Genomic DNA, 26,030 nt, shown 5'->3' with positions numbered 1-26,030 from the left:
CATACCAGGATTGTGGGATGAGGGGATCATGCATACCATGATAAGGGGTACCACACATACCAGGATTGCGGGGTGAGGGGACCATGCATACCAGGATTGGGGGGTGAGGGGTACCATGCATACCAGGATTGGGGGTGAGGGGTACCATGCATACCAGGACATGGGGGTGAGGGGTGCCATACATACCAGGATTGGGGGTGAGGAGTGCCATGCATACCAGGATTTGGGGGTGACTGGTGCCATGCATACCAGGATTTGGGGGTGACTGGTGCCATGCATACCAGGATAGGATGGTGGGGACAGGATGGGGGCAGCACAAATACCAGGAGGGGAGCAGCACATACCAGCATGGGAGACCATATAGCAATAAAAATGCTCGCCACCTGGGCGTAGAATGGGTTCAATAGCTAGTATGAAACATATAGTACTGGTGGATAAAACAAGGCTGAGCACAAGACCTTCACAGCTGTCTACACATTATAGATCTCATGACACCTTCTCTCCATCTACCTGATGATTTTGAGGAACATTGGGATCTTCTTGTTTACAGTCCTGTGGAAGAAGAGGATGGGGACATCTCTCTGGTGTTGTTCTCTTACTGGATATATCTGGAGGAAACACATACAGGGACTGAATTCATTCTTTACATACAGATAATTATAGGCCGTGTGTATTTAGTCCTGTCTATTACCTGGTGATGTGAGGGGCTGGGGAAGCTCCATCATGACGTCCTTGTACAGATCTTTGTGTCCTTCTAAATACTCCCACTCCTCCATGGAGAAATAGACGGCGACATCCTGACACCTTATAGGAACCTGACACATACAATGACACCGTCATCTCCGATCCCTTCATAGCGTTACTGTATAATATCCCAGCATTTCCAGCAGTGTCACCTCTCCAGTAAGCAGCCCAATCATCTTGTAGGCGAGTTCTAGGATCTTCTGGTCATTGATGTCCTCATGTATCAGGGGGTGAGGTCGAGGGCTCAGTAGTCTTCCCCATCCCTCAGACACAGGGTCCTGACAGTGCTCACTAGAGGTCTTCTTCACTACTGTGTAATCCTGGTTATGGAGACACACATTAATAAATCTTACTCTAGACATTTCCAGAGTCCTCACCTCTCCAGTTCTGTCCATCTGTTATTCCCATAGATAAGAATGATGTAATGTGACGTCATCAGAATCTCTCACCTCTCCAGTAAGCCGGAAGAGGATCTCTAGGGTGAGGTGTAATATCCTCTCCACCATCTTGTCTCTGTCCATATCCATCCTTGATGGGTAAATCAGGAAAATTCTCTTATATAGAAGATCTTCACTGAGGGGATCCGATATTGTAGGGACCTGAATGAGATGATGATGAGCTGATGTAACATCATAAAAATCCTGTGTAATAATACAATTACTGGAGATAATAAGGGGAAATGTGGTGGGCCACTGAGGAGGCCCCAGATGTTGCAGAAGGGCCAGCTGGGGTATGTAGTCTCAAAGGCAGCAGATAATGATGTCACAGTAGTTGGAGTGGGTCGCTGGACCCCTAAACACTTCCCTAGTGTCCACAACAATTGTCGGAAGGTGGCACTTGTGGATGGTATAGGACCCCCAGGGGGCACTCCTGTAGTTGTGGTGTCTGGGTGCAAGTTTGGAGTGCCCGTGATGTTTGTGCAATCACACGCAGCCAGACACGCAGGTGAACTTGTAAACATAACAATTTTACTGAAGGAGGTAACGGGGTACAGTCTCTCTTGAAGGCAAAGTTTACAGTATTTTGTGCATATGAAAGTAATGGTTCTCTCCTCATGAGACAAGCGAGGTTATGGCCTCTCAGGGCGGCTGGAGCAGAGTCCTCTTCACTTGCTAGTAGAGGAAATGCTATGCGCAGTCTAAGAAATATTACACTGATGGAGGAACCTTCACAGATTAGCTCTCCGTGGAAACACACTAAAGTCTGGGTGTGCTCACAGTTTTTAGCCCACCGTTCCCTTTCGCAGGGGGTATTCGATGGTGTGGCAGCCACGTGGATCTGGTCCGGCTAGAAGCAAACAGGATAACCAGCGTGCAGGAGAGCACACGAACAGAGTTCTCTCTCCTGACTGGAAGAGGCTTGTCTTTTTTGGAAGGAGATTATGTGGAGAAAAATGTCCCCCCAGCGTGGACTGGCATGGAAACTCTTCTGTAAGAAATAGTGTCTGTCTCCTGTATCTTCATTAGGCAGCTTGAACCGCCCACTACTGATTTGTACCAGTGCTCAGTCAGTGTGCGAGCCCTGAGCTGGGAGACTCCTCACAGCCATTTCTATGGCAGCTTATTGTGAGGAGAATCACTTACCTTTCATATACACACATTGGCCAGTAGATGGCAGGAAAGTCCAATTTACAATGAAATGTATTATATCTCCTAACTCACAGTGCCCACACTGGAACAAGTCTACTATCACACTACAACTGTCTCATTTAGCAGCAGTAGAACATGAACCGGGATGCCACAGAAACATATGAAGAGATATATTATTTTACAGTACCGTATTTTTCGGACTATAAGATGCACCTAGGTTTTAGAGGAAGAAAATAGAAAAAAAAAATTAAGCAAAAAATGTGTTGACATTGCTGACACTGGTATAGGGGTAATGTCCTCCAATTCTAACAATATCCCCCATCTTGGTTTATATGCCCCCCTTCCTTTTATATGTGGCCCCCATCCCCATCCTGGTATGCCTGGCATCCCTCCATCCAGGTATACATGGCACCCCTCCATCCTGGTATGCATGGCACCCCTCATCCCTATCCTGGCATGCATGGCACCCCTCATCCCTATCCTGGCATGCATGGCACCCCCCATCCCTATCCTGGTATGCATGGCACCCCCCATCCCTATCCTGGCATGCATGTCACCCCTCATCCCTATCCTGGCATGCATGTCACCCCTCATTCCTGCCCTGGCATGCATGTCACCCCTCATCCCTGTCCTGGAATGCATGGCACCCCCCATCCCTGTCCTGGCATGCATGGCACCCCCCATCCCTGTCCTGGCATGCATGGCACCCCCCATCCCTGTCCTGGCATGCATGGCACCCCCCATCCCTGTCCTGGCATGCATGGCACCCCCCATCCCTATCCTGGCATGCATGGCACCCCCCATCCCTATCCTGGCATGCATGGCACCCCCCATCCCTATCCTGGCATGCATGGCACCCCCCTCATCCCTGTCCTGGCATGCATGGCACCCCCCTCATCCCTGTCCTGGCATGCATGGCACCTCCCATCCCTATCCTGGCATGCATGGCACCCCCCTCATCCCTATCCTGGCATGCATGGCACCCCCCATCCCTATCCTGGCATGCATGGCACCCCACATCCCGATCCTGGCATGCATGGCACCCCCCTCATCACTGTCCTGGTAGGCATGACACCCCCCTCATCCCTGTCCTGATATGCATGGCACCCCTCATCCCTGTCCTGATATGCATGGCACCCCTCATCCCTGTCCTGATATGCATGGCACCCCTCATCCCTGTCCTGATATGTATGGCCCCCTCATCCTTATCCTGGTATGTATGGTCCCCCTCATCCCCATCATGCTGCACATAAAAAAATAAAAATAAACACTCCTACTCCCCTTTCTTCTCTCCTCCAGCGCTGCGTCCTGTCTGCCCCACTGATCTTGTCATGTGAGCCACGCCTGGCGTCACTACCATGCGCGGTTCACAAGGAGAGATCAGCTCCCGGAAGTCACAGTGACTTCATGCTCCTTAATAGCCGGCACACAGCTGCAGAACAGCTCCTGCTGGGAGATCACGTGTGCAAGCTATTAAAGGGCATGAATATTCACTCGCTCTCCACGACCATGAGCATAGAGACACGTTAAATATTCATTCACGCTTCCATGGGCATGGGGAGCACTGAATATTAATTTTCTTTAGCAGCGGGGACAGTGTAGGCTGCTGCCTCCTGTGCCCCACTCCTCCGCCGCTACCGCTCCCCCCACACATCATATATATACCCCCTCATCCCCCAACATTCGGACTATAAGACGCATCTCCTATTTTCCTCCAAAACTTTGGAGGAAAAAAGTGCGTCTAATAGTCCGAAAAATACGGTATTTAGTTTTCTGCTTTACATCTAGTAATAAAACATATATATTTTAGGCCACAGACAACAAGCAGTTTCTTCCTTGGAGTCGGCAGCTGAACACGTTTCTCAAAGACTCATCTTCCATAAAGCTAATTCTCGTCTCATTTACCGACACTGGAATCAGCATTAGCAATACTGCAGGAGATATTCATTACACGTGACATGAGGAATAACTACTTCATCATGAGGACGACATCTTCATCTTCTACTACAGCTCTAGAAACATATTTGGCCAGAGTCCGTTACTGACTACATCACCACTGGCTGGCTATATGAATGTTTCCCGTCTTCCCTGCACTGTAATCTTCTATCACATTAGATCTCATGTCTGATTCACACACAGAAGTTTGAGGCTTTGACACATGGTAAAGTTTTTAATATTAGACAGAGTAGGACTATCCCGAATAGGTTCACCTTGCCATGGTAGCTTTCATGCTATTTTTGATCAAAAACAGTGTTACTAAGAACCCTATTTTATTTAAATGCACTTTTGGTTTTTATTTATTTATTTACAGCAGGGTTTATGATCATTTTTCTTCTTGTAGTTTTTTTCTGATTAATGGCCATTGTAAACATGCATTATGTGCTGAATGTATACCAATTTAAACCAAGCTCAAATTCTTGTTTTTCTCATGGGCACAATAGTGGCCGGGTGGGCTGCCGCTATGGATAATACGCCTCTAACTATCCAACTATGATGTAGTAAAAATCTCATAGGTTCTGGATTTATTAGTATCTGCACCAAGAATGGGGCTAAGTGAGTATTTATTAATCAGCACTGGGGTAGTCGGTGGAGTGGATGAAACCATATAGTGGGTGTAGGGGGCAGTACTGTGGGAAAACCTCCCTAAAGTAAAATCTTAAACATTTATTAAATATATGCATTAAAAACTGGACTAACAGCAGATATGTACTTAAAACTAGCAAAATTACAAGCTGAATGGCTTGTTGTGGATGTATATAAACAGATCTAAACAATGATGCTGCTAAATAATTGACACGGTCACTACCTTACCCTATCCTGTACCTAAACAAAGCTTATACTGCCTAGCTGGGGAGGTTGGCACCCTCAACAATGGTGACCCCGCTCACTGGTGGCTGTACCTCAGAAGCCCTTGTGATCCCTTGCTGTTTTTGTAAGTTTACCCACTGACAAAGACATGAACAGTCTGTAATTTTAAGGGTAGGTTAATTTTAACATTGAGAAATAGAATATCCAAAAAAAAAAAAAAAATACATTGTATAAATTAGATAAATTTATTTTCATTTTGTAGTGACAAATAAGTATTTGATTCCTCTTGCAAACAACACTTAGTACTTGGTGGCAAAACCCTTGTTGGCAGGCACAGCAGTCAGACTTTTTTTGTAGTTGATGATGAGGTTTGCTCACATGTAAGGAGGAATTTTTGTCCACTCCTCTTTGCAGATCATCTCTAAACCATACAGACTGTTCATGTCTTTGTCAGTGGGTAAACTTACAAAAACAGCAAGGGATCAAATAATTATTTCCTTCACTGTATTCACGTTTTTCTCAATATCTGAAATTAAATCAGAATAAACCTTTCCCATTATAGGTCAATTAGGATTACCATAATTTTTAATATTTGTCAAATGCCAGAATAATGAGAGAGAGAGAATGTTTTAAGGCATATTTATTACTTACTGCAAAGTCAAAAGTTTACATACACTAAGATTACTATGCCTTTAAACAATTTTGGACTGCCCATATGATCATACTGTTACGGGTCCGGGTGATGGAACCTCTGTGCTGAGATATGAGGAGGGACCAGAGGGGCGTAACTGGACCCTGGCTACACGGCGGCTTAATCGACTCCGTGAACCAAGGAGGGATGGAGAAGGTGGAACAGGTGCCACACTGGGACCGACCTCCAGTGAGAGCAGGCGACTCCCACGGGACTGATGGCCAAAGCCAAGAGGCACAACAGATGAGCATGGCTGATAGACAATGCAGGTAAAAGGGCAGGCTTGGCAGGCAGACTGACAGGCGGACATGGCTGATAGACAGGCAGGCAGCACTGGGACCTGAGGGCTGGAAAGAGTGTTTAGAACACAAACCACAACTTTGCACAGGCACCTCCATTTTTGAGGAGGTGCTTTAAATAGGGGCAGTCCTCCGGCCATTGGCCAGGGACTTTTTAGGACGGCGCGCGCGGCCCCTTTAAGAGTACAGTGCCCGGGGGGATCTGCGCGCGGTGCACGCACCCTGGGAAGATGCTGCGGTGAGACCAGAGGAAATAGCGGGGAACGCCGAACCATAGCCACGGTGATGAGTGGATCGACGTCTCTGCCGCGCAGGAGGCAGAGACGCCGACACAACACATATCACGTGTTTGGAAGCTTCCGTTTTTTTGGCAACATCTTAGTTATTTAGAGACACACGTATGGATGTATTTTAATACACACCTGACACACACTGCTTCTTTGTGTAGCATCATGCGAAAGTCTAAAGAAATCAGCCAAGATACCAGGAAGAGAATTGTGGACTTGCACAAGTCCAGCTCATCCTTGGGTGCAATTTCAAGATACCTGAAGGTGCCTCATTCATCTGTACAAACAATTATACGCAAGTACAAACAAGATGGGAATGTCCAGCCATCATACCGCTCAGGAAGTAGGCGGGTTCTGTGTCCCAGAGATGAACGTGCTTTTGGTCCAACATGTGCATATCAACCCAAGGACAAAAGCGAGAGACCTTGTGAAGATGATGGCGGAAGCTGGTAAGACTGTGTCAATATCCACAGTGAAACGAGTGCTGTATCAACATGGGCTGAAAGGCCACTCTGCCAAGAAGAAGCCATTACTCCAAAAGAAACCTAAAAAAGCCAGATTAATGTTGGCAAATGCTCACAGGAACAAAGACCTTAATTTTTGGAGGCATGTCCTGTGGTTTGATTAAACTAAAATTTTGGGCATAATTACCATTGTTACATTTGGAGGAAAAAGGGAGAAGCTTGGAAGCCTAAGAACACCATCCCAACTGTGAAACACGGGGGTGACAGCATCATGTTGTGGAGTTGTCTTGCTGCAGGAGGGACTGATGCACTTCACAAAATAGATGGCATAATGAGAAAAGAATATTATTTGGCAATACTGAAGCAACATCTCAAGACATTAGCCATGAAGTTAAAGCATGGGCAAAAAGGGTCTTCCAAATGGACAATGACCCGAAGCATACTGCCAAAATGGTAACAAAGTGGATTAAGGATAACAAAGTCAATGTTTTGGAGTGGCCATCACAAAGCCCTGATCTCAGTCCTATTGAAAATTTATGGGCAAAGCTGAAAAGGCTGCGAGCAAGGCGACCTACAAACCTGTATCAGTTATACCAGTTTTGTCAGGAGGAATGGGCCCAAATTCCGACCGAACTATTGTGAGAAGCTTGTGGAAGGATATCTCAAACGTTTGACCCAAATCATTCAGTTTAACCCCTTTACGCCCCAGGGTGGTTTGCACGTTAATGACCAGGACAATTTTTACAATTCTGACCACTGTCACTTTATGAGGTAAGAACTCTGGAAAGCTTCAACGGATCTCCCGGATTCCGAGAATGTTTTTTCGTGACATATTGTACTTCATGACAGTGGTAAAATTTCTTCGATATCACTTGCGTTTATTTGTGAAAAAAATGGAAATTTGGGGAAAGTTTTACAATTTTCAAACTTTGAACTTTCATGCCCTTACATCAGAGAGATATGTCACACACAATAATTAATAACATTTCCCATATGTCTACTTTACATCAGCACAATTTTGGAAACAATTTTTTTTTTTTTAAGGAGCTATAAGGGTTAAAAGTTGACCAGCGATTTCTCATTTTTACAACAAAGTTTACAAACCATTTTTTGGGGTCCCCGTCACATTTGAAGTCACATTGAGGGGTCTTTATGACAGAAAATATCCAAAAGTGACACCATTCTAACAACTGCACCCCTCAAGGTGCTCAAAACCACATTCAAGAAGTTTATTAACCCTTCACATGCTTCACAGCAATTAATTGAACGTGAAAGGAAAAAATTAACATTTAACTTTTTTTCACTAAAATTTTACTTTAACCTCCAATTTTTTTTTATTTTTACAAGCGTACCAGGAGAAATTGGAAACCAAAAGTTATTGTGCAATTTCTCCTGTGTATGCTGATACCCCATATGTGGGGGAAAGCCATTGTTTGGGCGCACGGCAGGGCTTGGAAGGGAAGGAGCGCCATTTGACGTTTTCAATGCAAAATTCGCTGGAATTGACAGCAGACCCCATGTGCCTAAACAGTGGAAACCCCCCCACAAGTGACCCCATTTTGGAAACTAGACCTCTTAAGGAACTTATTTAGAAGTGTGGTGAGCACTTTGGACCCCCAAGCGTTCCGCAAAAGTTTATGACGTAGAGTCATGAAAAAAAAATAATTTTTTTTTCCACAAAAACGATCTTTTAGCCTAAATTTTTTTTATTTTCCCAAGGGTACCAGGAGAAAGTGGACCTCAAAATCTGTTGTCCAATTCCTCCTGAGTACGCTGATACCCCATGTGTTGGAGAAAACTACTGTTTGGGTGCACGTCAGGGCTAGGAAGCGAAGGAGTGACGCGCTTTGGAATGCAGACTTTGATGGAATAGTCTGCGGGCATCATGTCACGTTCTCAGAGCCCCTAATGTGCCTAAACAGTGGAAATGGCCAACAAGTGCCCCCTTTTTGGAACGGATACCCGATTTGTGAATCTTATAATGTAGTGTCATACGTCAGTTGTGTAGTGTTCGTCAGGTTGTCATACGTCAGAAATTAATTTAGTAGTCCATGGAAGTATGGTACTTTTTGAAGCATTCTTTCATGCACAGGCCAGGTTTGTCGGGGCAGGTGTCACACTGATAAATGGTGTCCTTGCGTATTCACCTTTTATAAACACACTCGGCACTTCTTTTGTGACCTTTTTTTCCGCTGTGAGGCATCTGCCCTGGGAAATGCTGGTCTGGTACAATTCGAGGACCTTCAGTTCCGGAAGTACTGGGGCCCGCTCCGTCACCACTGCAAAATATCAGGGCCTTGATAACAACCTCCTGGAACTGAAGGTACAACGTAGAAGTCTGGCCTGCACATTGTGATAGAAGGAAAGAATTGTGCATTGCCATCTGTACAATGTGCATGGCCAACTTCTTGTACCACACCCTGGCCTTTCTCAAAGCACTGAACGGCAGGAGGACTTGATCAGAGAGATCAACTCCCCCCATGTACTTGTTGTACCCCACTACACAGTCTGGTTTGACGACCTGTGTAGTGGGACCTTGTACAGTGCTGAGGGTGCTGCCATCACCATGTATGGTGGTCAAGAAAAGGACATCCCTCTTGTCCTTGTACTTGACCACCAGAAGGTGGTCACTACATTGGGCTCTGCTCTCACCCCTTCTGAGCAGCTGCCCAATTAGCATCTTTGGGAGGCCTCTCTATTTTTGCGGACAGTATCGCAGGCTGCGGTACGTCGCACAGAGAGGGACTTGAAGAGAGGGACACTGGTATAAAAGTTATCCAAGTACAAGTGATAACCTTTATCCAGCAGTGTGCGCAACAAGTCCCACACAATTTTCCCACTCACTACCAGAACAGGGGGGCATTCAGGGGATTTAATCCGGGAGTCCTTCCCTTCATAAACTCTAAACTTGTGAGTGTACCCTGAGGTACTCTCACAAAGTTTATACAGCTTGATTCCGAACCTGGCCTTCTTATTGGGCAGGTGCTGCCGGAATCCAAGCAGCTCCATAAAAGCCATTAAGGACTCATCCACGCAGATGTCCCTTTGGAGCACGTACACTTCAGCAAACTTGTTGTTGAAGTGGTCGATGACCGGTCGAACTTTGAAAAGATGATCAAAGTTCGGGTCATCGCGTGCAGGACACCTTGCATTATCGTTGTAATGCAAGAACTTGTGATGGCCTGAAAACTTTTCCGGGTCATGACCTTTTGGAACACTGGAGTGTTATACAAAACGTCAACACTCCAATATTGCCAAAGTTCTGGCTTCTTCATGATCCCATATGAAGGACCAGGCCCCAAAACTTCATTATTTCTACTGCGTGTACAGGAGACCAGTTAGAAAATGATGAAGAGGGGTTTTGTTCCAAAAATTGATGAGCGTATAAAGCCCACCATGAGGTTTACAAGATCCTCAGAGAAAAAGACTTTGAAAAAGTCTAGTTCTGTGAGGCCGGTGGTGTCAAACTTGATTCCTGATTCCGCCACAAAATCAGGAATCAGTGGCTCATAATTTTGGGGGGGGCGAGGTCCACACGGGGTCAGTAGTGGGGGGAGGGCGCTGGTTCATCTTTTCTCCTGGGGTGTCTGAGTGGCGGTTCAGCAGCACCTGAAGGACTCCCGCTTTCCCGGCTCCATGTTTTAAAATTGTAAAGAATAAAGGATCTTCATATTCAATCGCTTGCTGGAGTGCCACCTTCTAGCTGCTAACAGGATATCAAATGAAAAATTTTTCTTTGGGCAGAGCACCTGCTGATTAGCGATGCCAGGCTATCTGTGACTGACGCTCACTGGACGGCAAAAAGGTATGCGATTGGAATAAGATCTGTGGTCACTGATCAGCGCTCGGCCGCTGCACGAAACGCAAAAAAAAAAGAAAAACAGACAACAGTCGAGCGATGAAGTGATGATCAGCACTTGGAGGCAGAAAGGGGTATGGGAAGGGGGAGAGGGGGATTGGGGTGGATAAGGAGGGATCAAAAAATCCTACTTACAGTTGTTGTCTTTCAGATGTCGTCTATCAGATGTCTTCTGTAAGATGTCTTCTGGAGCAGGCTTCTGTGGCCCAGCACGGCACACAATCGGACAGCGGGACCGCCCTCTAGAAAAAAAAAGGTTAGTTGGAAAAAAAGGTAAAGTAGCGAGCACGAGTGCTGATCGGTGGCTGCTGGATGTAAGCACGGAGGTGGTGCAAAGTGAGGGGGGAGGAGAAATAAAGTGACAGGGATGAAATAACATCATGAAATGCAGCGAGCTTGGACGTTGTTCAGTGACGTAGTCACTGGTCAGCACGCGGCCGCTGCAGGACGCACAAAACAAACAAACAAACTGGGGGCAGGGTGGGTAAAAAGGAGTGGTTTGGGGTGGATGTGGGGAGAACAGAGATGGACTTACCAAAGTCTTCTCTGTTCTTCTTTCAGCAGCAGGTCCAGGAGTAAGATCTGCAGCAGCAGGACATGGAGCAGGAGACCCAGGACCCAGAAGACCGCAGCAGGACACCAGAGCAGCAGCAACTGGAGCAGGTGAGAAAGTCTTGTGGTGTCACAGGTGCTTCTGTGGCAACACAAGGCCCAGCACAGAGGTGATCAAACGTGACCGCTCCGTAGAAATCCTCACCAAGTGTGAGGAACTGCAGGGTGGTCACAGGGGGAATGATAGGGTGGTGACAGCCAGGTCACAGGCCAATCACCTCCCGGTCAGGAACTCTGATTGGTGTGATCGATGATGACATCGATTACACCAATCAGAGATGGCTGGGGCCTGGGCAGCATCACAGGGGGTCACAGGCAGGTGACAAGTCAGTCACCGCCCTGTGACCGCCTTGTCACCTGTGTTCAGGTACTCTGATTGGAGCGATCGATGTCATCATTGATCGCTCCAATCAGAGCTGTCTGAGGCCTCTGCTGACATCACAAGGGGTCATGGGGCGGTGACAGGTAGGTTACAAGCCGGTCACCACCCCGTGACCGCCCAGTCACCGCGCGGTGGCGCTATGATCGGTGCGATCGATGTAATTGGCGATCACACCGATCACAGCGGGTGGGGGAGAGGGCTGGGGTCTCTTTGCAAGAGCCTAGGATCGATGCTCTTATGAGCACCGATCCCAGGCTGCAATCTGATTGCCAGAAACAGTGAGAAATGCTGTGATTGGCTGTCCAGAATTGTAAACTAAACGGTCCCTAATTGACCGACACTTTCTGAAAGTTATTGTGGGAGTAGATCACACGGCACTCCCAGGTCCAGGTTGACTACAAGTACACCCTAGTGTTTTCTGAGGATATTAAAGATATGGTCACTCTGATTGTCCTAAGTTCCTATTACTCATGTTATCCCATCTTTTTCTTGGTCTCTTGGTTAGGTATGAAGGAGTGTCTGTACCCTTGTCCTATGAATCTGGTGTTCATGTCTATTGCCCGTATATTAAAATCTGTGACATTAGAGCAGTTCTTCTCAACCATAAAAATTGACCCATGGATATAGTTTTTTTTTTTTTGTTTTGTTTATTTTTTTAGGGGGATGGGGTGGTGGCTATCCCACTTCAATAGTTTACTAGTGTTTGTAAGTATTTTGTAGATAAGTGTCCCTAGGGTCCCATCCTGCTATATCTTATTTAGAACATCCAGGAAAGGCAACTGGTAATAATTAACCTCTGATGTAAATCTAAGGCCCACTCTATTGATGTTGAGTTCCCTGACAAATTCAAGAAACTTTTCACTCGTCCCCGAGCAAGAATGTCGTCAATATATCTATACTATGTCCCAGTATATGGATGCCACCACTTATGATCATCCCCGAATATTGTGGTTTTCTCCCACTAGCCCAGGAATAGGTTAGCATACGAGGGGGCACAGGGGCTCCCCATCACAGTACCGCTGAGTTAGGGGAAAGTACTTCCTGTCAAAAAGGAAGAAATTATGAGTAAAAGTGAATTTTAGAAGATCCTCCATGAAGTCATTATGTCTGCTACACTCTATTGATCTCGATTTCAAGAAACGTCTTACTCCTCTGATACCATCCTCATGTGGTATATTATTGTACAAAGCGTCAATATCTAGTAAGGCCGGCTCCCCTACATCCATGTATACATACTCGAGGGTCTACATGTAGGGGAGCAGGGAAAGGGAAGACCATTTTCCAGAAAGTTTATTCCAACCTCAGGCGGTACTGTGGGAAGATTATACTGTGTGGGGGGCATTATACATACTGCATAAGGGGCATCATATATACTGTTTAAGGGGCATAATGGGGACATTACACTTTGTGGGGGTGTCATACATACTACATAAGGGGGGCATTACAGTGTGTGGGGGCATCATACATACTGCATAAGGGGCATAATGGGGGCATTACACTGTGTGGGGGCATCATACATCCTGCATAAGAGGCATAATGGGGGCATTACACTGTGTGGGGGGCATCATACATACTGCATAAGGGGCATAATGGGGGCATTACACTGCGTGGGGGGCATCATACATCCTGCATAAGGGGCATAATAGGGACATTACACTGTGTGGGGGCATCATACATCCTGCATAAGGGGCATAATAGGGACATTACACTGTGTGGGGGGCATCATACATACTGCATAAGGGGCATAATAGGGACATTACACTGTGTGGGGGGCATCATACATACTGCATAAGGGGCATAATAGGGACATTACACTGTGTGGGGGCATCATACAGCCTGCATAAGGGGCATAATGGGGGCATTACACTGTGTGGGGGCATCATACATCCTGCATAAGGGGCATAATGGGGGCATTACACTGCGTGGGGGCATCATACATCCTGTATAAGGGGCATAATGGGGGCATTACACTGTGTGGGGGGCATCATACATACTACATAAGGGGCATAATGGGGGCATTACACTGTGGGGGCATCATACATCCTGCATAAGGGGCATAATGGGGGCATTACACTGTGTGGGGGCATCATACATCCTGCATAAGGGGCATAATGGGGGGCATTACACTGTGTGGGGGCATCATACATCCTGCATAAGGGGCATAATGGGGGCATTACACTGTGTGGGGGCATCATACATCCTGCATAAGGGGCATAATGGGGGGCATTACACTGTGTGGGGGCATCATACATACTGCATAAGGGGCATAATGGGGGCATTACACTGTGTGGGGGCAGTAAAGGGGTCCTGTACTATGAGAACAATACGTTTCCCCCTTCCTGTCTCCATAGTTGGGTCTATGTATCTATTACAGGAAACAGAACAAAAACCTTATGATTCTTATAAAGGGGCAACACAAGACCCCAAAAGAGTCCCCGTGCTGAAGGGGTTACTGCCCCCTGCGCCCAGTAATGGGGTCTCCACATACCTCCACCTGCAGAGCCGCCACCACATATATGGCTGCTCTGTGCGCACAGGAGCTGTGATGAGGTCACAGGAGGGGAGGAGTCAGGGGTCACATGATCCGGGGCCTCAGTGGATGCAGGACTCTGCTGTGCTGGTTGTCATGGTGCTGGATAAGCTGAAGTTTATGTGTGGGGTCAGGAGGGGTTTACAGTGTGGATGTAGCAGAGCCGTGTGTGTACGAGGTGTACGGAGCAGAGCCGGGCGTGTACGAGGTGTACGGAGCAGAGCCGCGTGTGTACGAGGTGTACGGAGCGGAGCCGCGTGTGTACGAGGTGTACGGAGCGGAGCCGCGTGTACGAGGTGTACGGAGCGGAGCCGCGTGTGTACGAGGTGTACGGAGCAGAGCCACGTGTGTACGAGAAGTACGGAGCGGAGCCGCGTGTGTACGAGGTGTACGGAGCGGAGCCGCGTGTGTACGAGGTGTACGGAGCGGAGCCGCGTGTGTACGAGGTGTACGGAGCGGAGCCGCGTGTGTACGAGGTGTACGGAGCGGAGCCGCGTGTGTACGAGGCGTACGGAGTGGAGCCGCGCGTGTACGAGGCGTACGGAGCGGAGCCGCGCGTGCACGAGGTGTACGGAGCTTTAGCCGCGCGTGCATGAGGCGTACGGAGCTTTAGCCGCGCGTGCACGAGGCGTACGGAGCTTTAGCCGCGCGTGCACGAGGCGTACGGAGCTTTAGCCGCGCGTGCACGAGGCGTACGGAGCTTTAGCCGCGCGTGTACGAGGCGTACGGAGCTGAGCCGCGCGTGTACGAGGCGAACGGAGCCGAGCCGAGCGTGTACGAGGCGTACGGAGCTGAGCCGCGCGTGTACGAGGCGTACGGAGCTGAGCCGCGCGTGTACGAGGCGTACGGAGCTGAGCCGCGCGTGTACGAGGCGTACGGAGCTGAGCCGCGCGTGTACGAGGCGTACGGAGCTTTAGCCGCGCGTGTACGAGGCGTACGGAGCTGAGCCGCGCGTGTACGAGGCGTACGGAGCGGAGCCGCGCGTGCACGAGGCATACGGAGCTTTAGCCGCGCGTGTACGAGGCGTACGGAGCTTTAGCCGCGCGTGTACGAGGCGTACGGAGCTTTAGCCGCGCGTGTACGAGGCGTGCGAAGCGGAGCCGCGCGTGTACGAGGCGTGCGGAGCCGCGCGTGTACGAGGCGTACGGAACTGAGCCGCGCGTGTACGAGGTGTACGGAGCTTTAGCCGCGCGTGTACGAGGTGTACGGAGCTTTAGCCGCGCGTGTACGAGGTGTACGGAGCTTTAGCCGCGCGTGTACGAGGTGTACGGAGCGGAGCCGCGCGTGTATGAGGTGTAGGGAGCGGAGCCACGCGTGTACGATGTGTACGGAGCGAAGCCGCGCGGATCTGTGTGTACGAGGTGTACGGAGATGAGCCGTGTGTATGAGGTGTACAGAGCAGAGACATGTGGAGCAGAGCCACACGTGTACAAGCTGTAGGAAGAGGAGCCGCGTGTTTACGAGGTGTAGAGATCGGAGCTGTGTGTATGGAGCGGAGCCATGTGTGTGCGAGGTGTACGGAACGGCCAATAGCAAAGCCCTCGAAGTGTGATGAACATACGACCTCCTAAAATGACCCCATTTCGGATACTGCACCCACCAGGGAAGAGGGTGTAATGGGCGTTCTTACGTTCTTATCCCACAGGTGTCTCACTGATTTCTTTACCGCTCGTTTGTGTGTAAATAATATTACATTTGCTCAGAGCCGCAGCGAGGGGTTCAGCCAGGGGTGGACACACCGCCGATGCACCCGGGCCCAGAGGTGAAGGGGGGCCCATGCAGGAAGGGGCTTAGTGCTCAGGCAGTAGACCACGCAGCTGCTATGGAGCCCCTTGACTGAGGGCTGATGCTGCTTAACCCCGTCCACTCCCACCCGTAATGATTTTTAATACCCTGGGCAGAGTGAGGCCATTGAAAAAGGGGGTATGTCATGCAGGAGAGAGGCCGCTGGCCAATGAACTCTTCCCCATCAGACTGATAAGAGCGCTCATTGGCTGCTGTGTCTGTCCTCCTGCAGGGTCTCACAGTGGGTCTTCTGCCTCCTGCTGTTCCTTTCCCAGTAGAATTTCCTCTAAGAGTAGGGGGTTGGGGAGGAGAGTCCATAGCATCTGACAGCACGCAGGGGCAGGAAGCTGAAATCAGTCCTGTCTGAGCTGTGTTCCTTCCTCCACAGTGGGTTCCGCAGCCCTCTCCAGAAGACAGCAATATCATATAAGATTAGTATATGAGTGTATGTATATGTCTGCAGGGCTGGCACCAGGAATTTCAGGCCCCATACTGGCAAAAACTTTTTAGGCACCCTGGAGACCCGCCCAGGCTCCACCTCCACTCCTCGAACCTTCCACAGTCACACCGCCCACTCTTGGAAAAACTCCACTTCTGCACCACATCCTTATCAATCACACATTAAGGGTATGTGCCCACGCTCAGGAGGTGCCTGCGGCCCCAAAGCTGCGGGATAGACGTGCGGCTTCTGCCCTCATTTTATGCAATTGAGTGGTGCAATTTTTTTTTTTTTGTATATGTGGAGTTTCCTCATAGAAGTTAGACTGTGGAGAAAGTCCACATGTAGACCTGCAAGAGAAATTGACATGATGCGGGTCTGAAAGATGCGACGCATGCCAGTTTTCGTGGGTGATCCATAGGTCCACAGAGTTGCATAGTGGACATGGGATTTCTAGAAATCCTATACACTATGCTGTAACACCTGCCGCTGCAGGTTTGTTGCTGCATAAGCTGCAGTGTCAAACCCACAGCGGCTCCTGACCATGTGCACATACCCTGACAGTTCCCATAGAACACCAGATCACATACTGTGCCTTATGAAAGTATTTGGCCCCCTTGAACTTTTCTACCTTTTGCCACATTTCTGGCTTCAAACATAAAGATATAAAATTCTAATTTTTTCAGAAGAATCAACAAAAAGTGGGACGAAATTTATTGGATATTTTAAACTTTTTAAAAAATTAAAAAAGTGGGGTGTGCAATATTATTCGGCCCCTTTACTTTCAGAGCAGCAAACTCACTCCAGAAGTTCAGTGAGGATCTCTGAATGATCCAATGCTGTCCTAAATGACTGGTAATGATAAATAGAATCCACCTTGTGTAATCAAGTCTCCGTATAAATGCACCTGCTCTGTGATAGTCTCAGGGTTCTGTTTCAAGTGCAGAGAGCATCATGAAGACCAAGGAACACACCAGGCAGGTCCGAGATACTGTTGTGGCGAAGTTTAAAGCCGGATTTGGATACAAAAAGATTTCCCAAGTTTTAAACATCTCAAGGAGCACTGTGCAAGCGATCATATTGAAATGGAAGGAGTATCAGACCACTGCAAATCTACCAAGACCCGGCCGTCCCTCTAAACTTTCATCTCGAACAAGGAGAAGACTGATCAGAGATGCAGCCAAAAGGCCCATGATCACTCTAGATCAGGGTTCCCCAACTCCAGTCCTCAAGGCCCACCAACAGGTCATGTTTTCAGGATTTCCTTAGTATTGCTCAGGTCATAATTGCATCACCTGCACAGGCAATAATTCCATCACCTGTGCAATACTAAGGAAATCCTGAAAACATGACCTGTTGGTGGGCCTTGAGGACTGGAGTTGGGGAACCCTGCTCTAGATGAACAGCAGAGATCTACAGCTGAGGTGGGAGAGTCTGTCCATAGGATAACAATCAGTTGTACACTGCACAAATCTGGCCTTTATGGAAGAGTGGCAAAAAGAAAGCCATTTCTCAAAGATATCCATAAAAAGTCTCGTTTGAAGTTTGCCACAAGCCACCTGGGAGACACACCAAACATGTGGAATAAGGTGCTCTGGTCAGATGAAACCAAAATCAAACTTTTTTGGCCACAATGCAAAACGATATGTTTGGCGTAAAAGCAACACAGCTCATCACCTTCAAAACACCATCCTCACTGTCAGCATCATGGTTTGGGCCTGCTTTTCTTCAGCACGGACAGGGAAGATGGTTAAAATTGATGGGAAGATGGACGGAGCCAAATACAGGACCATTCTGGAAGAAAACCTGTTGGAGTCTGCAAAAGACCTGAGACTGGGAAGGAGATTTATCTTCCAACAAGACAATGATCCCAAACATAAAGCAAAATCTACAATGGAATGGTTCAAAAATAAACGTATCCAGGTGTTAGAATGGCCAAGTCAAAGTCCAGACCTGAATCCAATCGAGAATCTGTGGAAAGAGATGAAAACTGCTGTTCATAAACGCCCTCCATCCAACCTCAATGAGCTCGAGCTGATTTGCAAAGAAGAATGGGCAAGAATTTCAGCCTCTCGATGTTCAAAACTGATAGAGACATACCCCAGGTGACTTGCAGCTGTAATCGCAGCAAAAGGTGGAGCTACAAAGTATTAACTCAAAGGAGCTGAATAATATTGCACGCCACACTTTTCAGTTTTTAATTTTTTTAAAAAGTTTAAAATATCCAATAAATTTCGTTCGACTTCACGATTGTGTCCCACTTGTTGGTTCTTTCCCCAAAAATTAGAATTTTATATCTTTATGTTTGAAGCCAGAAATGTGGCAAAAGGTAGAAAAGTTCAAGGAGGGCAAATACTTTCACAAGGCACTGTACATAGCAGCAGCTTTTGTTTTGGCCAAAGATTTTGTAAGCTGCTGCCACGACAAGGTAGACTCTTCTGGCAGGGCCCTACTCTACTCTAACCTATTAAACATTTCTTAAAATATCCAGTACTCTATTTAGGTATATTTTTCTTTATTTTTCTTTAAGGGAATGTGTCACATACATTTTTTCAATTAATATCACATACAAAGGGACAAAAACCGTCACACCGTGACCGGACGACATATAACCACCACATAGTGACCGAACACCACATACAAGGAACAAATACCACCACACCATGACCAGACCACATATTACTACATACAAGTAATACTATATACAAGGAACACAGAATTAAAGCTCATACTCTTGTTCATGCATATTTGTATCCCACCCTGTATATAAACTGTCTATTGCAGGAAATTTGCGTGAAAACCACCGATGTTAGGAAATACACCCACATCTGATCTGGTGCAAAGCATAATATCCTGGCAAAGGATCATAGAGTCGCAGATATACCGAGCATTATCAATCATATCAACGGGAGGCAAATAGATGCATCATTGTAAAACAGACGAAAACAAGTATGTACAAAACACTGCTGAGATTACTGTAGAACATTGCAATGGTGAATCAGATTAGATGGAGCGTACAAATCCATGCTATCCAGGAGTTGGATGTATAACAGAGCAATTGCAATGGGATACGTCAAAATAGAGTCTGATGCAAAACTTGATCGTGAGGCTATAGGTATAGCATTTCTTTCTGTATCAATGAAAAACATATTGTCATGGAAATATTGAAAATCTTTTCTTCTCCCCTGTCATAGATATTAAGAAGTCTCTCTCCCAGACTCCTCTTCCCTCCTCCCCTATAGTAATTGTCCACGGTAGAAGAGCTGACACTTTGGCCAGTTGCCTCTATGCAAATCAACACACACATGAGAAGGGCCTTGTAAGCAAATGCTGGCCCAAAAGGTGCTACCAAACCCAATTAACACAGGCTTGTGATAGATTTACAGCTAACTGAGAAGGTTATATTCCCAGTGCTTCAAAGAGAATGTAACAAAGGCCTGCAGACGGCCCAAAGCCAATATGGAATAACTAAAGTTCCATATGTCCGATAATAATGGGGCCTATATTTTGGATGGCAGGGTCAGCTAAGGAATAATATGGATATTTTCCCATCTCTGTAAGCCTCTCTGGGGAGCTGTGCTGCAAAAGTAACAAAATAGACGGCAGCTATACCGTGTGTGGTCTCTGGGGAAAGGTAAAATCATAACAGAACATATGGAGTCACTTTTGGGCCTCTACGATCAACCCACAATAAGTTATCGAAAAAAAAACAGATATCTAATAAAAATATAGAGGCTATAATGTCACTGGTGATCCCTGTATTACCTGTACACTGACAGTATATACAGAGCTCCTGTGTATAATGTCACTGGTGATCCCTGTATTACCTGTAAACTGACACTATATACAGAGCTCCTGTGTATAATGTCACTGGTGATCCCTGTATTACCTTTACACTGACACTATATACAGAGCTCCTGTGTATAATGTCACCGGTGATCCCTGTATTATCTGTACTCTGACACTATATACAGAGCTCCTGTGTATAATGTCACTGGAGATCACTATATTACCTGTACACTGACACTATATGTACAGAGCTCCTGTGTATAATGTTACTGGTGATCCCTGTATTACCTGTACACTGACACTATACACTGTATACTATGTAAAGAGCTCCTGTGTATAATGGCACTTATGGTAATATTAGTATTGTTTTTTTTTTATCAATGATCAGTATTGTAGTATTCGGTCACTATGTGGTGGTAATATGTGGTCTGGTAATGTTGTGGCGATATTTGTCCCTTGTACATGGTATTATTCGGTGACTATGAGGTGGTAATATATACTCCAGTCATGGTGTGGCGATATTTGTTCTTTTTATGTGGTATTATTGGGTCACTATTTTGTGGTAATATGTCCTCCGGCCATGGTTTGGTGGTATTTGCTCCTTGTATGTAGTATTATTCGGTCACTATGGGGTGGTAATATGTGGTCTAGTCATGGTGTGGCGGTATTCTTTGTATGTGGTAATATTTGGCCACTATGTGGTCCGGCCATAGTGTGAAGGTATTTGTCCCTTGTATGTATTATTATTGGTCATTTTAAAAAACGTGACACATTCCCTTAAAGAAAAATAACTAAAAATATACCAAAAAGAGTACAGGATATTTCAAGAAATGTTTAATAGGCTAGAGTAGAGCAGGGTCCGGCCAGAAGAGTCCACCTTGTCATGTTGTTGGCTTACAAAATCTTTTGACCAAAACAAAAGCTGCTGGCTATGTACAGAGAGGTCCATATATATTTGGACAGAGACAATATTTTTCTAATTTTGGCTGCTTTCAGACCAGCAGCATGTCAATTTGACTTGTGGGTCCACATGTGGACTTTCTCCACAGACTTTACCTTTATGAGGAAAGTCTGCAATGTACAAAAAAAAATAATTGTGCCACTCATTTGCATAAAATGAGGGCAGAAGTCATGCGGCTATCCCGCAGGCGGCTCCTGACCGTGGGCACATACCCTTAATGTGTGATTGGTGAGGATGTGGTGCAGAAGTGGAGTTTTTCCAACAGTGGGTGGTGTGACTGTGGAAGGTTCGAGGAGTGAAGGTGGAGCTGGGGTGGAGCCTGGGCGGAGTCTCAGGGGGCCAGAAAATTTTGCCAGTATGGGACCTGAAATTCCTGGTGGCAGCCCTGCACACATATACATACACTCATATACTAATGTTTTATGCTATTGGGGTCTTCTGGAGAGGGCTGCAGAACGCACTGTGGAGGGTACACAGCAGACAGGACTGATTGCCCCAGCGTGTGGTCCGATGCTGTGGACTCTCTTCCCCCTCCCTCTACTTTTTGAGGAAATGCTTCTGGGAAAGGAACAGCAGGAGGCAGAAGACCCATTGCAAGTCCCTGCAGGAGGACAGACACAGCAGTCAATGAGCGCTCTCATCAGTCTGATGGGGAAGCGTTCATTGGCCACCGGCCTCTCTCCTGCATGACATGCCCCCTTTTTCAATGCCCTCACTCTGCCCAGGGTATCAAAAATCATGACGGGTGGGAGTGGACGGGGATAAGCAGCATCAGCCCTCAGTCAAGGGGCCCCATAGCAGCTGCGTGGTCTACTGCCTGAGCACTACGCCCCTTCCTGCATGGGCCCCCCTTCACCTCTGGGCCCGGGTGCATCGGTGGTGTGTCCACCCCTGGCTGAACCCCTCACTGCGGCTCTGAGCAAATGTAATATTATTTACACACAAACGAGAGGTAAAGAAATCAGTGAGACACCTGTGGGATAAAAACGTAAGAACGCCCATTACACCCTCAGATGACTTCCCTTGTGGGTGCAGTGTCCGAAATGGGGTCACTTTAGGGGGTTGTATGTTCTTCACACCTCGAGGGCTTTGCTATTGGCCCTCACAAGTGAGGACTGACAAACACACACGGCTCTGCTCCGTACACCTTGTACACGCGCAGCTCCGCCCTGTACACCTCGTACACATGCGGTTCCGCTCCATACACCTCATACACACGTGGCTCTGCTCCGTACACCTCGTACACGCGTGGCTCTGCTCTGTACACCTCGTACACGCGCGGCTCTGCTCCGTACACCTCGTATCACACGTGGCTCCCGCTCCGTACACCTCGTACACGCACGGCTCCGCTCCGTACACCTCGTACACGCGGCTCCGCTCCGTACACCTCGTACACGCGCGGCTCCGCTCCGTACACCTCGTATACGCGCGGCTCCGCTCCGCACACCTCGTACACGCGCGGCTCTGCTCCGTACAGCTCGTACACGCGCGGCTCTGCTCCGTACAGCTCGTACACGTGCGGCTCTGCTCCGTACAGCTCGTACACGTGCGGCTCTGCTCTGTACACCTCGTACACGCGCGGCTCTGCTCTGTACACCTCGTACACGCGCGGCTCTGCTCCGTACACCTCGTACACACGTGGCTCTGCTCCGTACACCTCGTACACACGCGGCTCCGCTCCGTACGCCTCGTACACATGCGGCTCCGCTCCGTACACCTTGTACATACGCGGCTCCGCACACCTCGTACACATGAGGCTCCGCACACCTCGTACACACGCGGTTCCGCTCCACACACCTCGTACACGCGCGGCTCCGCTCCATACACCTCGTACACGCGTGGTTCCGCTCCATACACCTCGTACATGCGCGGCTCCGCTCCGTACGCCTCGTACACGCGCGGCTCCGCTCCGTACACCTGGCACACACGCGGCTCCGCTCCGTACGCCTCGTACACGCGCGGCTCCGCTCCGTACACACACGGCTCTGCTCCGTACAGCTCGTACACACGCGGCTCCGCTCCGTACACCTCGTACACATGCGGCTCCGCTCCGTACACCTCGTACACGCGCGGCTCCGCTCCGTACACCTCGTACACGCGCGGCACCGCTCCGTACACCTCGTACACACGCCTCCGCTCCGTGCGCCTCGTACAGACGGCTCTGCTTCGTACGCCTCGTACACACGCGGCTCTGCTCCGTACGCCTCGTACACACGCGGCTCCGCTCCGTACACCTCGTACACGCGCGGCTCTGCTCCGTACACCTCGTACACGCGCGGCTCTGCTCCGTACACCTCGTACATGTGCGGCTCCGCTCCGTACACCTCGTACACACGCGGCTCCGCTCCGTACACCTCGTACACACGCGGCTCCGCTCCGTACGCCTCGTACACACGCGGCTCCGCTCCGTACGCCTCGTACACGCGCGGCTCTGCTCCGTACGCCTCGTACACGCGCGGCTCTGCTCCGTACACCTCGTACACACGCGGCTCCGCTCCGTACACCTCTTACACACGCGGCTCCGCTCTATACACCTCGTACACACGCGGCTCCGCTCCGTACACCTCGTACACACGCGGCTCCGCTCCGTACGCCTCGTACACACACGGCTCTGCTCCGTACACCTCGTACACACGCGGCTCTGCTCCGTACACCTCGTACACACACGGCTCTGCTCCATACACCTCGTACACACGCGGCTCCGCTCCGTACACCTCGTACACGCGCGGCTCCGCTCCGTACACACACGGCTCTGCTCCGTACAGCTCGTACACACGCGGCTCCGCTCCGTACACCTCGTACACATGCGGCTCCGCTCCGTACACCTCGTACACGCGCGGCTCCGCTCCGTACACCTCGTACACGCGCGGCACCGCTCCGTACACCTCGTACACACGGCTCCGCTCCGTGCGCCTCGTACAGACGGCTCTGCTTCGTACGCCTCGTACACACGCGGCTCTGCTCCGTACGCCTCGTACACATGCGGCTCCGCTCCGTACACCTCGTACACGCGCGGCTCTGCTCCGTACACCTCGTACACGCGCGGCTCTGCTCCGTACACCTCGTACACGCGCAGCTCTGCTCCGTACACCTCGTACATGTGCGGCTCCGCTCCGTACACCTCGTACACACGCGGCTCCGCTCCGTACACCTCGTACACACGCGGCTCCGCACGCCTCGTACACACGCGGCTCCGCTCCGTACGCCTCGTACACGCGCGGCTCTGCTCCGTACGCCTCGTACACGCGCGGCTCTGCTCCGTACACCTCGTACACACGCGGCTCCGCTCCGTACACCTCTTACACACGCGGCTCCGCTCTGTACACCTCGTACACACGCGGCTCCGCTCCGTACACCTCGTACACACGCGGCTCCGCTCCGTACGCCTCGTACACACACGGCTCTGCTCCGTACACCTCGTACACACGCGGCTCTGCTCCGTACACCTCGTACACACACGGCTCTGCTCCATACACCTCGTACACACGCGGCTCCGCTCCGTACACCTCGTACACGCGAGGCTCCGCTCCGTACGCCTCGTACACACGCGGCTCTGCTATATCCACACTGTAAACCCCTCCTGACCCCACACATAAACTTCAGCTCATCCAGCACCATGACAACCAGCACAGCAGAGTCCTGCATCCACTGAGGCCCCTGATCATGTGACTCCTGACTCCTCCCCTCCTGTGACCTCATCACAGGTCCTGTGCGCACAGAGCAGCCATATATGTGGTGGCGGCTCTGCAGGTGGAGGTATGTGGAGACCCCATTACTGGGCGCAGGGGGCATTAACCCCTTCAGCACCGAGACTCTTTTGGGGTCTTGTGTTGCCCCTTTATAAGAATCATAAGGTTTTTGTTCTGTTTCCTGTAATAGATGCATACGACCCAACTATGGAGACAGGAAGGGAGGAAACGTATTGTTCTCATGGTACAGGACCCCTTTACTGCCCCCCACAGTGTAATGCCCCCATTATGCCCCTTATGCACGATGTATGATGCCCCCCACACAGTGTAATGCCCCCATTATGCCCCTTATGCAGGATGTATGATGCCCCACAGTGTAATGCCCCCATTATGCCCCTTATGCAGGATGTATGATGCCCCCACACAGTGTAATGCCCCCATTATGCCCCTTATGCAGGATGTATGATGCCCCCACACAGTGTAATGCCCCCATTATGCCCCTTATGCAGGATGTATGATGCCCCACACAATGTAATGCCCCCATTATGCCCCTTATGCAGTATGTATGATGCCCCACACAGTGTAATGCCCCCATTATGCCCCTTATGCAGAATGTATGATGCCCCACACAGTGTAATGCTGCCATTATGCCCCTTATGCAGGATGTATGATGCCCCCACACAGTGTAATGCCCCTTATGCAGTATGTATGATGCCCCCACACAGTGTAATGCCCCTTATGCCGAATGAATGATGCCCCCACACAGTGTAATGCCCCCATTATGCCCCTTATGCAGGATGTATGATGCTCCACACAGTGTAATGCCCTCATTATGTCCCTTATGCAGTATGTATGATGCCCCCCACAGTGTAATGCCCCCATTATGCCCCTTATGCTGTATGTATGATGCCCCCCACAGTGTAATGCCCCCATTATGCCCCTTATGCAGGATGTATGATGCCCCCACAGTGTAATGCCCCCATTATGCCCCTTATGCAGGATGTATGATGTCCCCACACAGTGTAATGCCTCCTTTATGCCCCTTATGCTGGATGTATGATGCCCCCACACAGTGTAATGCCCCCATTATGTCCCTTATGCA

The 26,030-nt window shown here is 49.1% G+C and overlaps 2 protein-coding genes across 2 annotated transcripts in view; one reads left to right on the top strand and one right to left on the bottom strand.

The window, feature by feature from the left end:
* Nucleotides 1–14,279, bottom strand: part of LOC141176122 (gastrula zinc finger protein XlCGF66.1-like) — a 30,877-nt gene extending 16,598 nt beyond the window's left edge. The window contains exons 1-5 of the mRNA XM_073660116.1: nucleotides 14,224–14,279; nucleotides 1,194–1,343; nucleotides 897–1,064; nucleotides 692–815; nucleotides 511–608 (exon numbers count right to left, since the gene is read on the bottom strand). Coding sequence (XP_073516217.1) covers nucleotides 511–608; nucleotides 692–815; nucleotides 897–1,064; nucleotides 1,194–1,271 — 468 coding nt within the window. The 5' untranslated portion in view covers nucleotides 1,272–1,343; nucleotides 14,224–14,279. The remainder of the gene's footprint in view (nucleotides 1–510; nucleotides 609–691; nucleotides 816–896; nucleotides 1,065–1,193; nucleotides 1,344–14,223) is intronic.
* The window catches only part of LOC141176120 (uncharacterized), a 51,379-nt gene that overhangs the window by 16,089 nt on the left and 9,260 nt on the right, over nucleotides 1–26,030 (top strand). The window contains exons 2-3 of the mRNA XM_073660115.1: nucleotides 10,893–10,997; nucleotides 11,306–11,404. Coding sequence (XP_073516216.1) covers nucleotides 11,339–11,404 — 66 coding nt within the window. The 5' untranslated portion in view covers nucleotides 10,893–10,997; nucleotides 11,306–11,338. The remainder of the gene's footprint in view (nucleotides 1–10,892; nucleotides 10,998–11,305; nucleotides 11,405–26,030) is intronic.

The sequence above is a fragment of the Phyllobates terribilis genome, unplaced genomic scaffold (genome assembly GCF_046119375.1).
Source record: "Phyllobates terribilis strain yellow unplaced genomic scaffold, ASM4611937v1 Scaffold_17__1_contigs__length_24005725, whole genome shotgun sequence".
Taxonomy (NCBI): domain Eukaryota; kingdom Metazoa; phylum Chordata; class Amphibia; order Anura; family Dendrobatidae; genus Phyllobates; species Phyllobates terribilis.
This window is presented reverse-complemented; position numbering and strand designations above follow the sequence as displayed.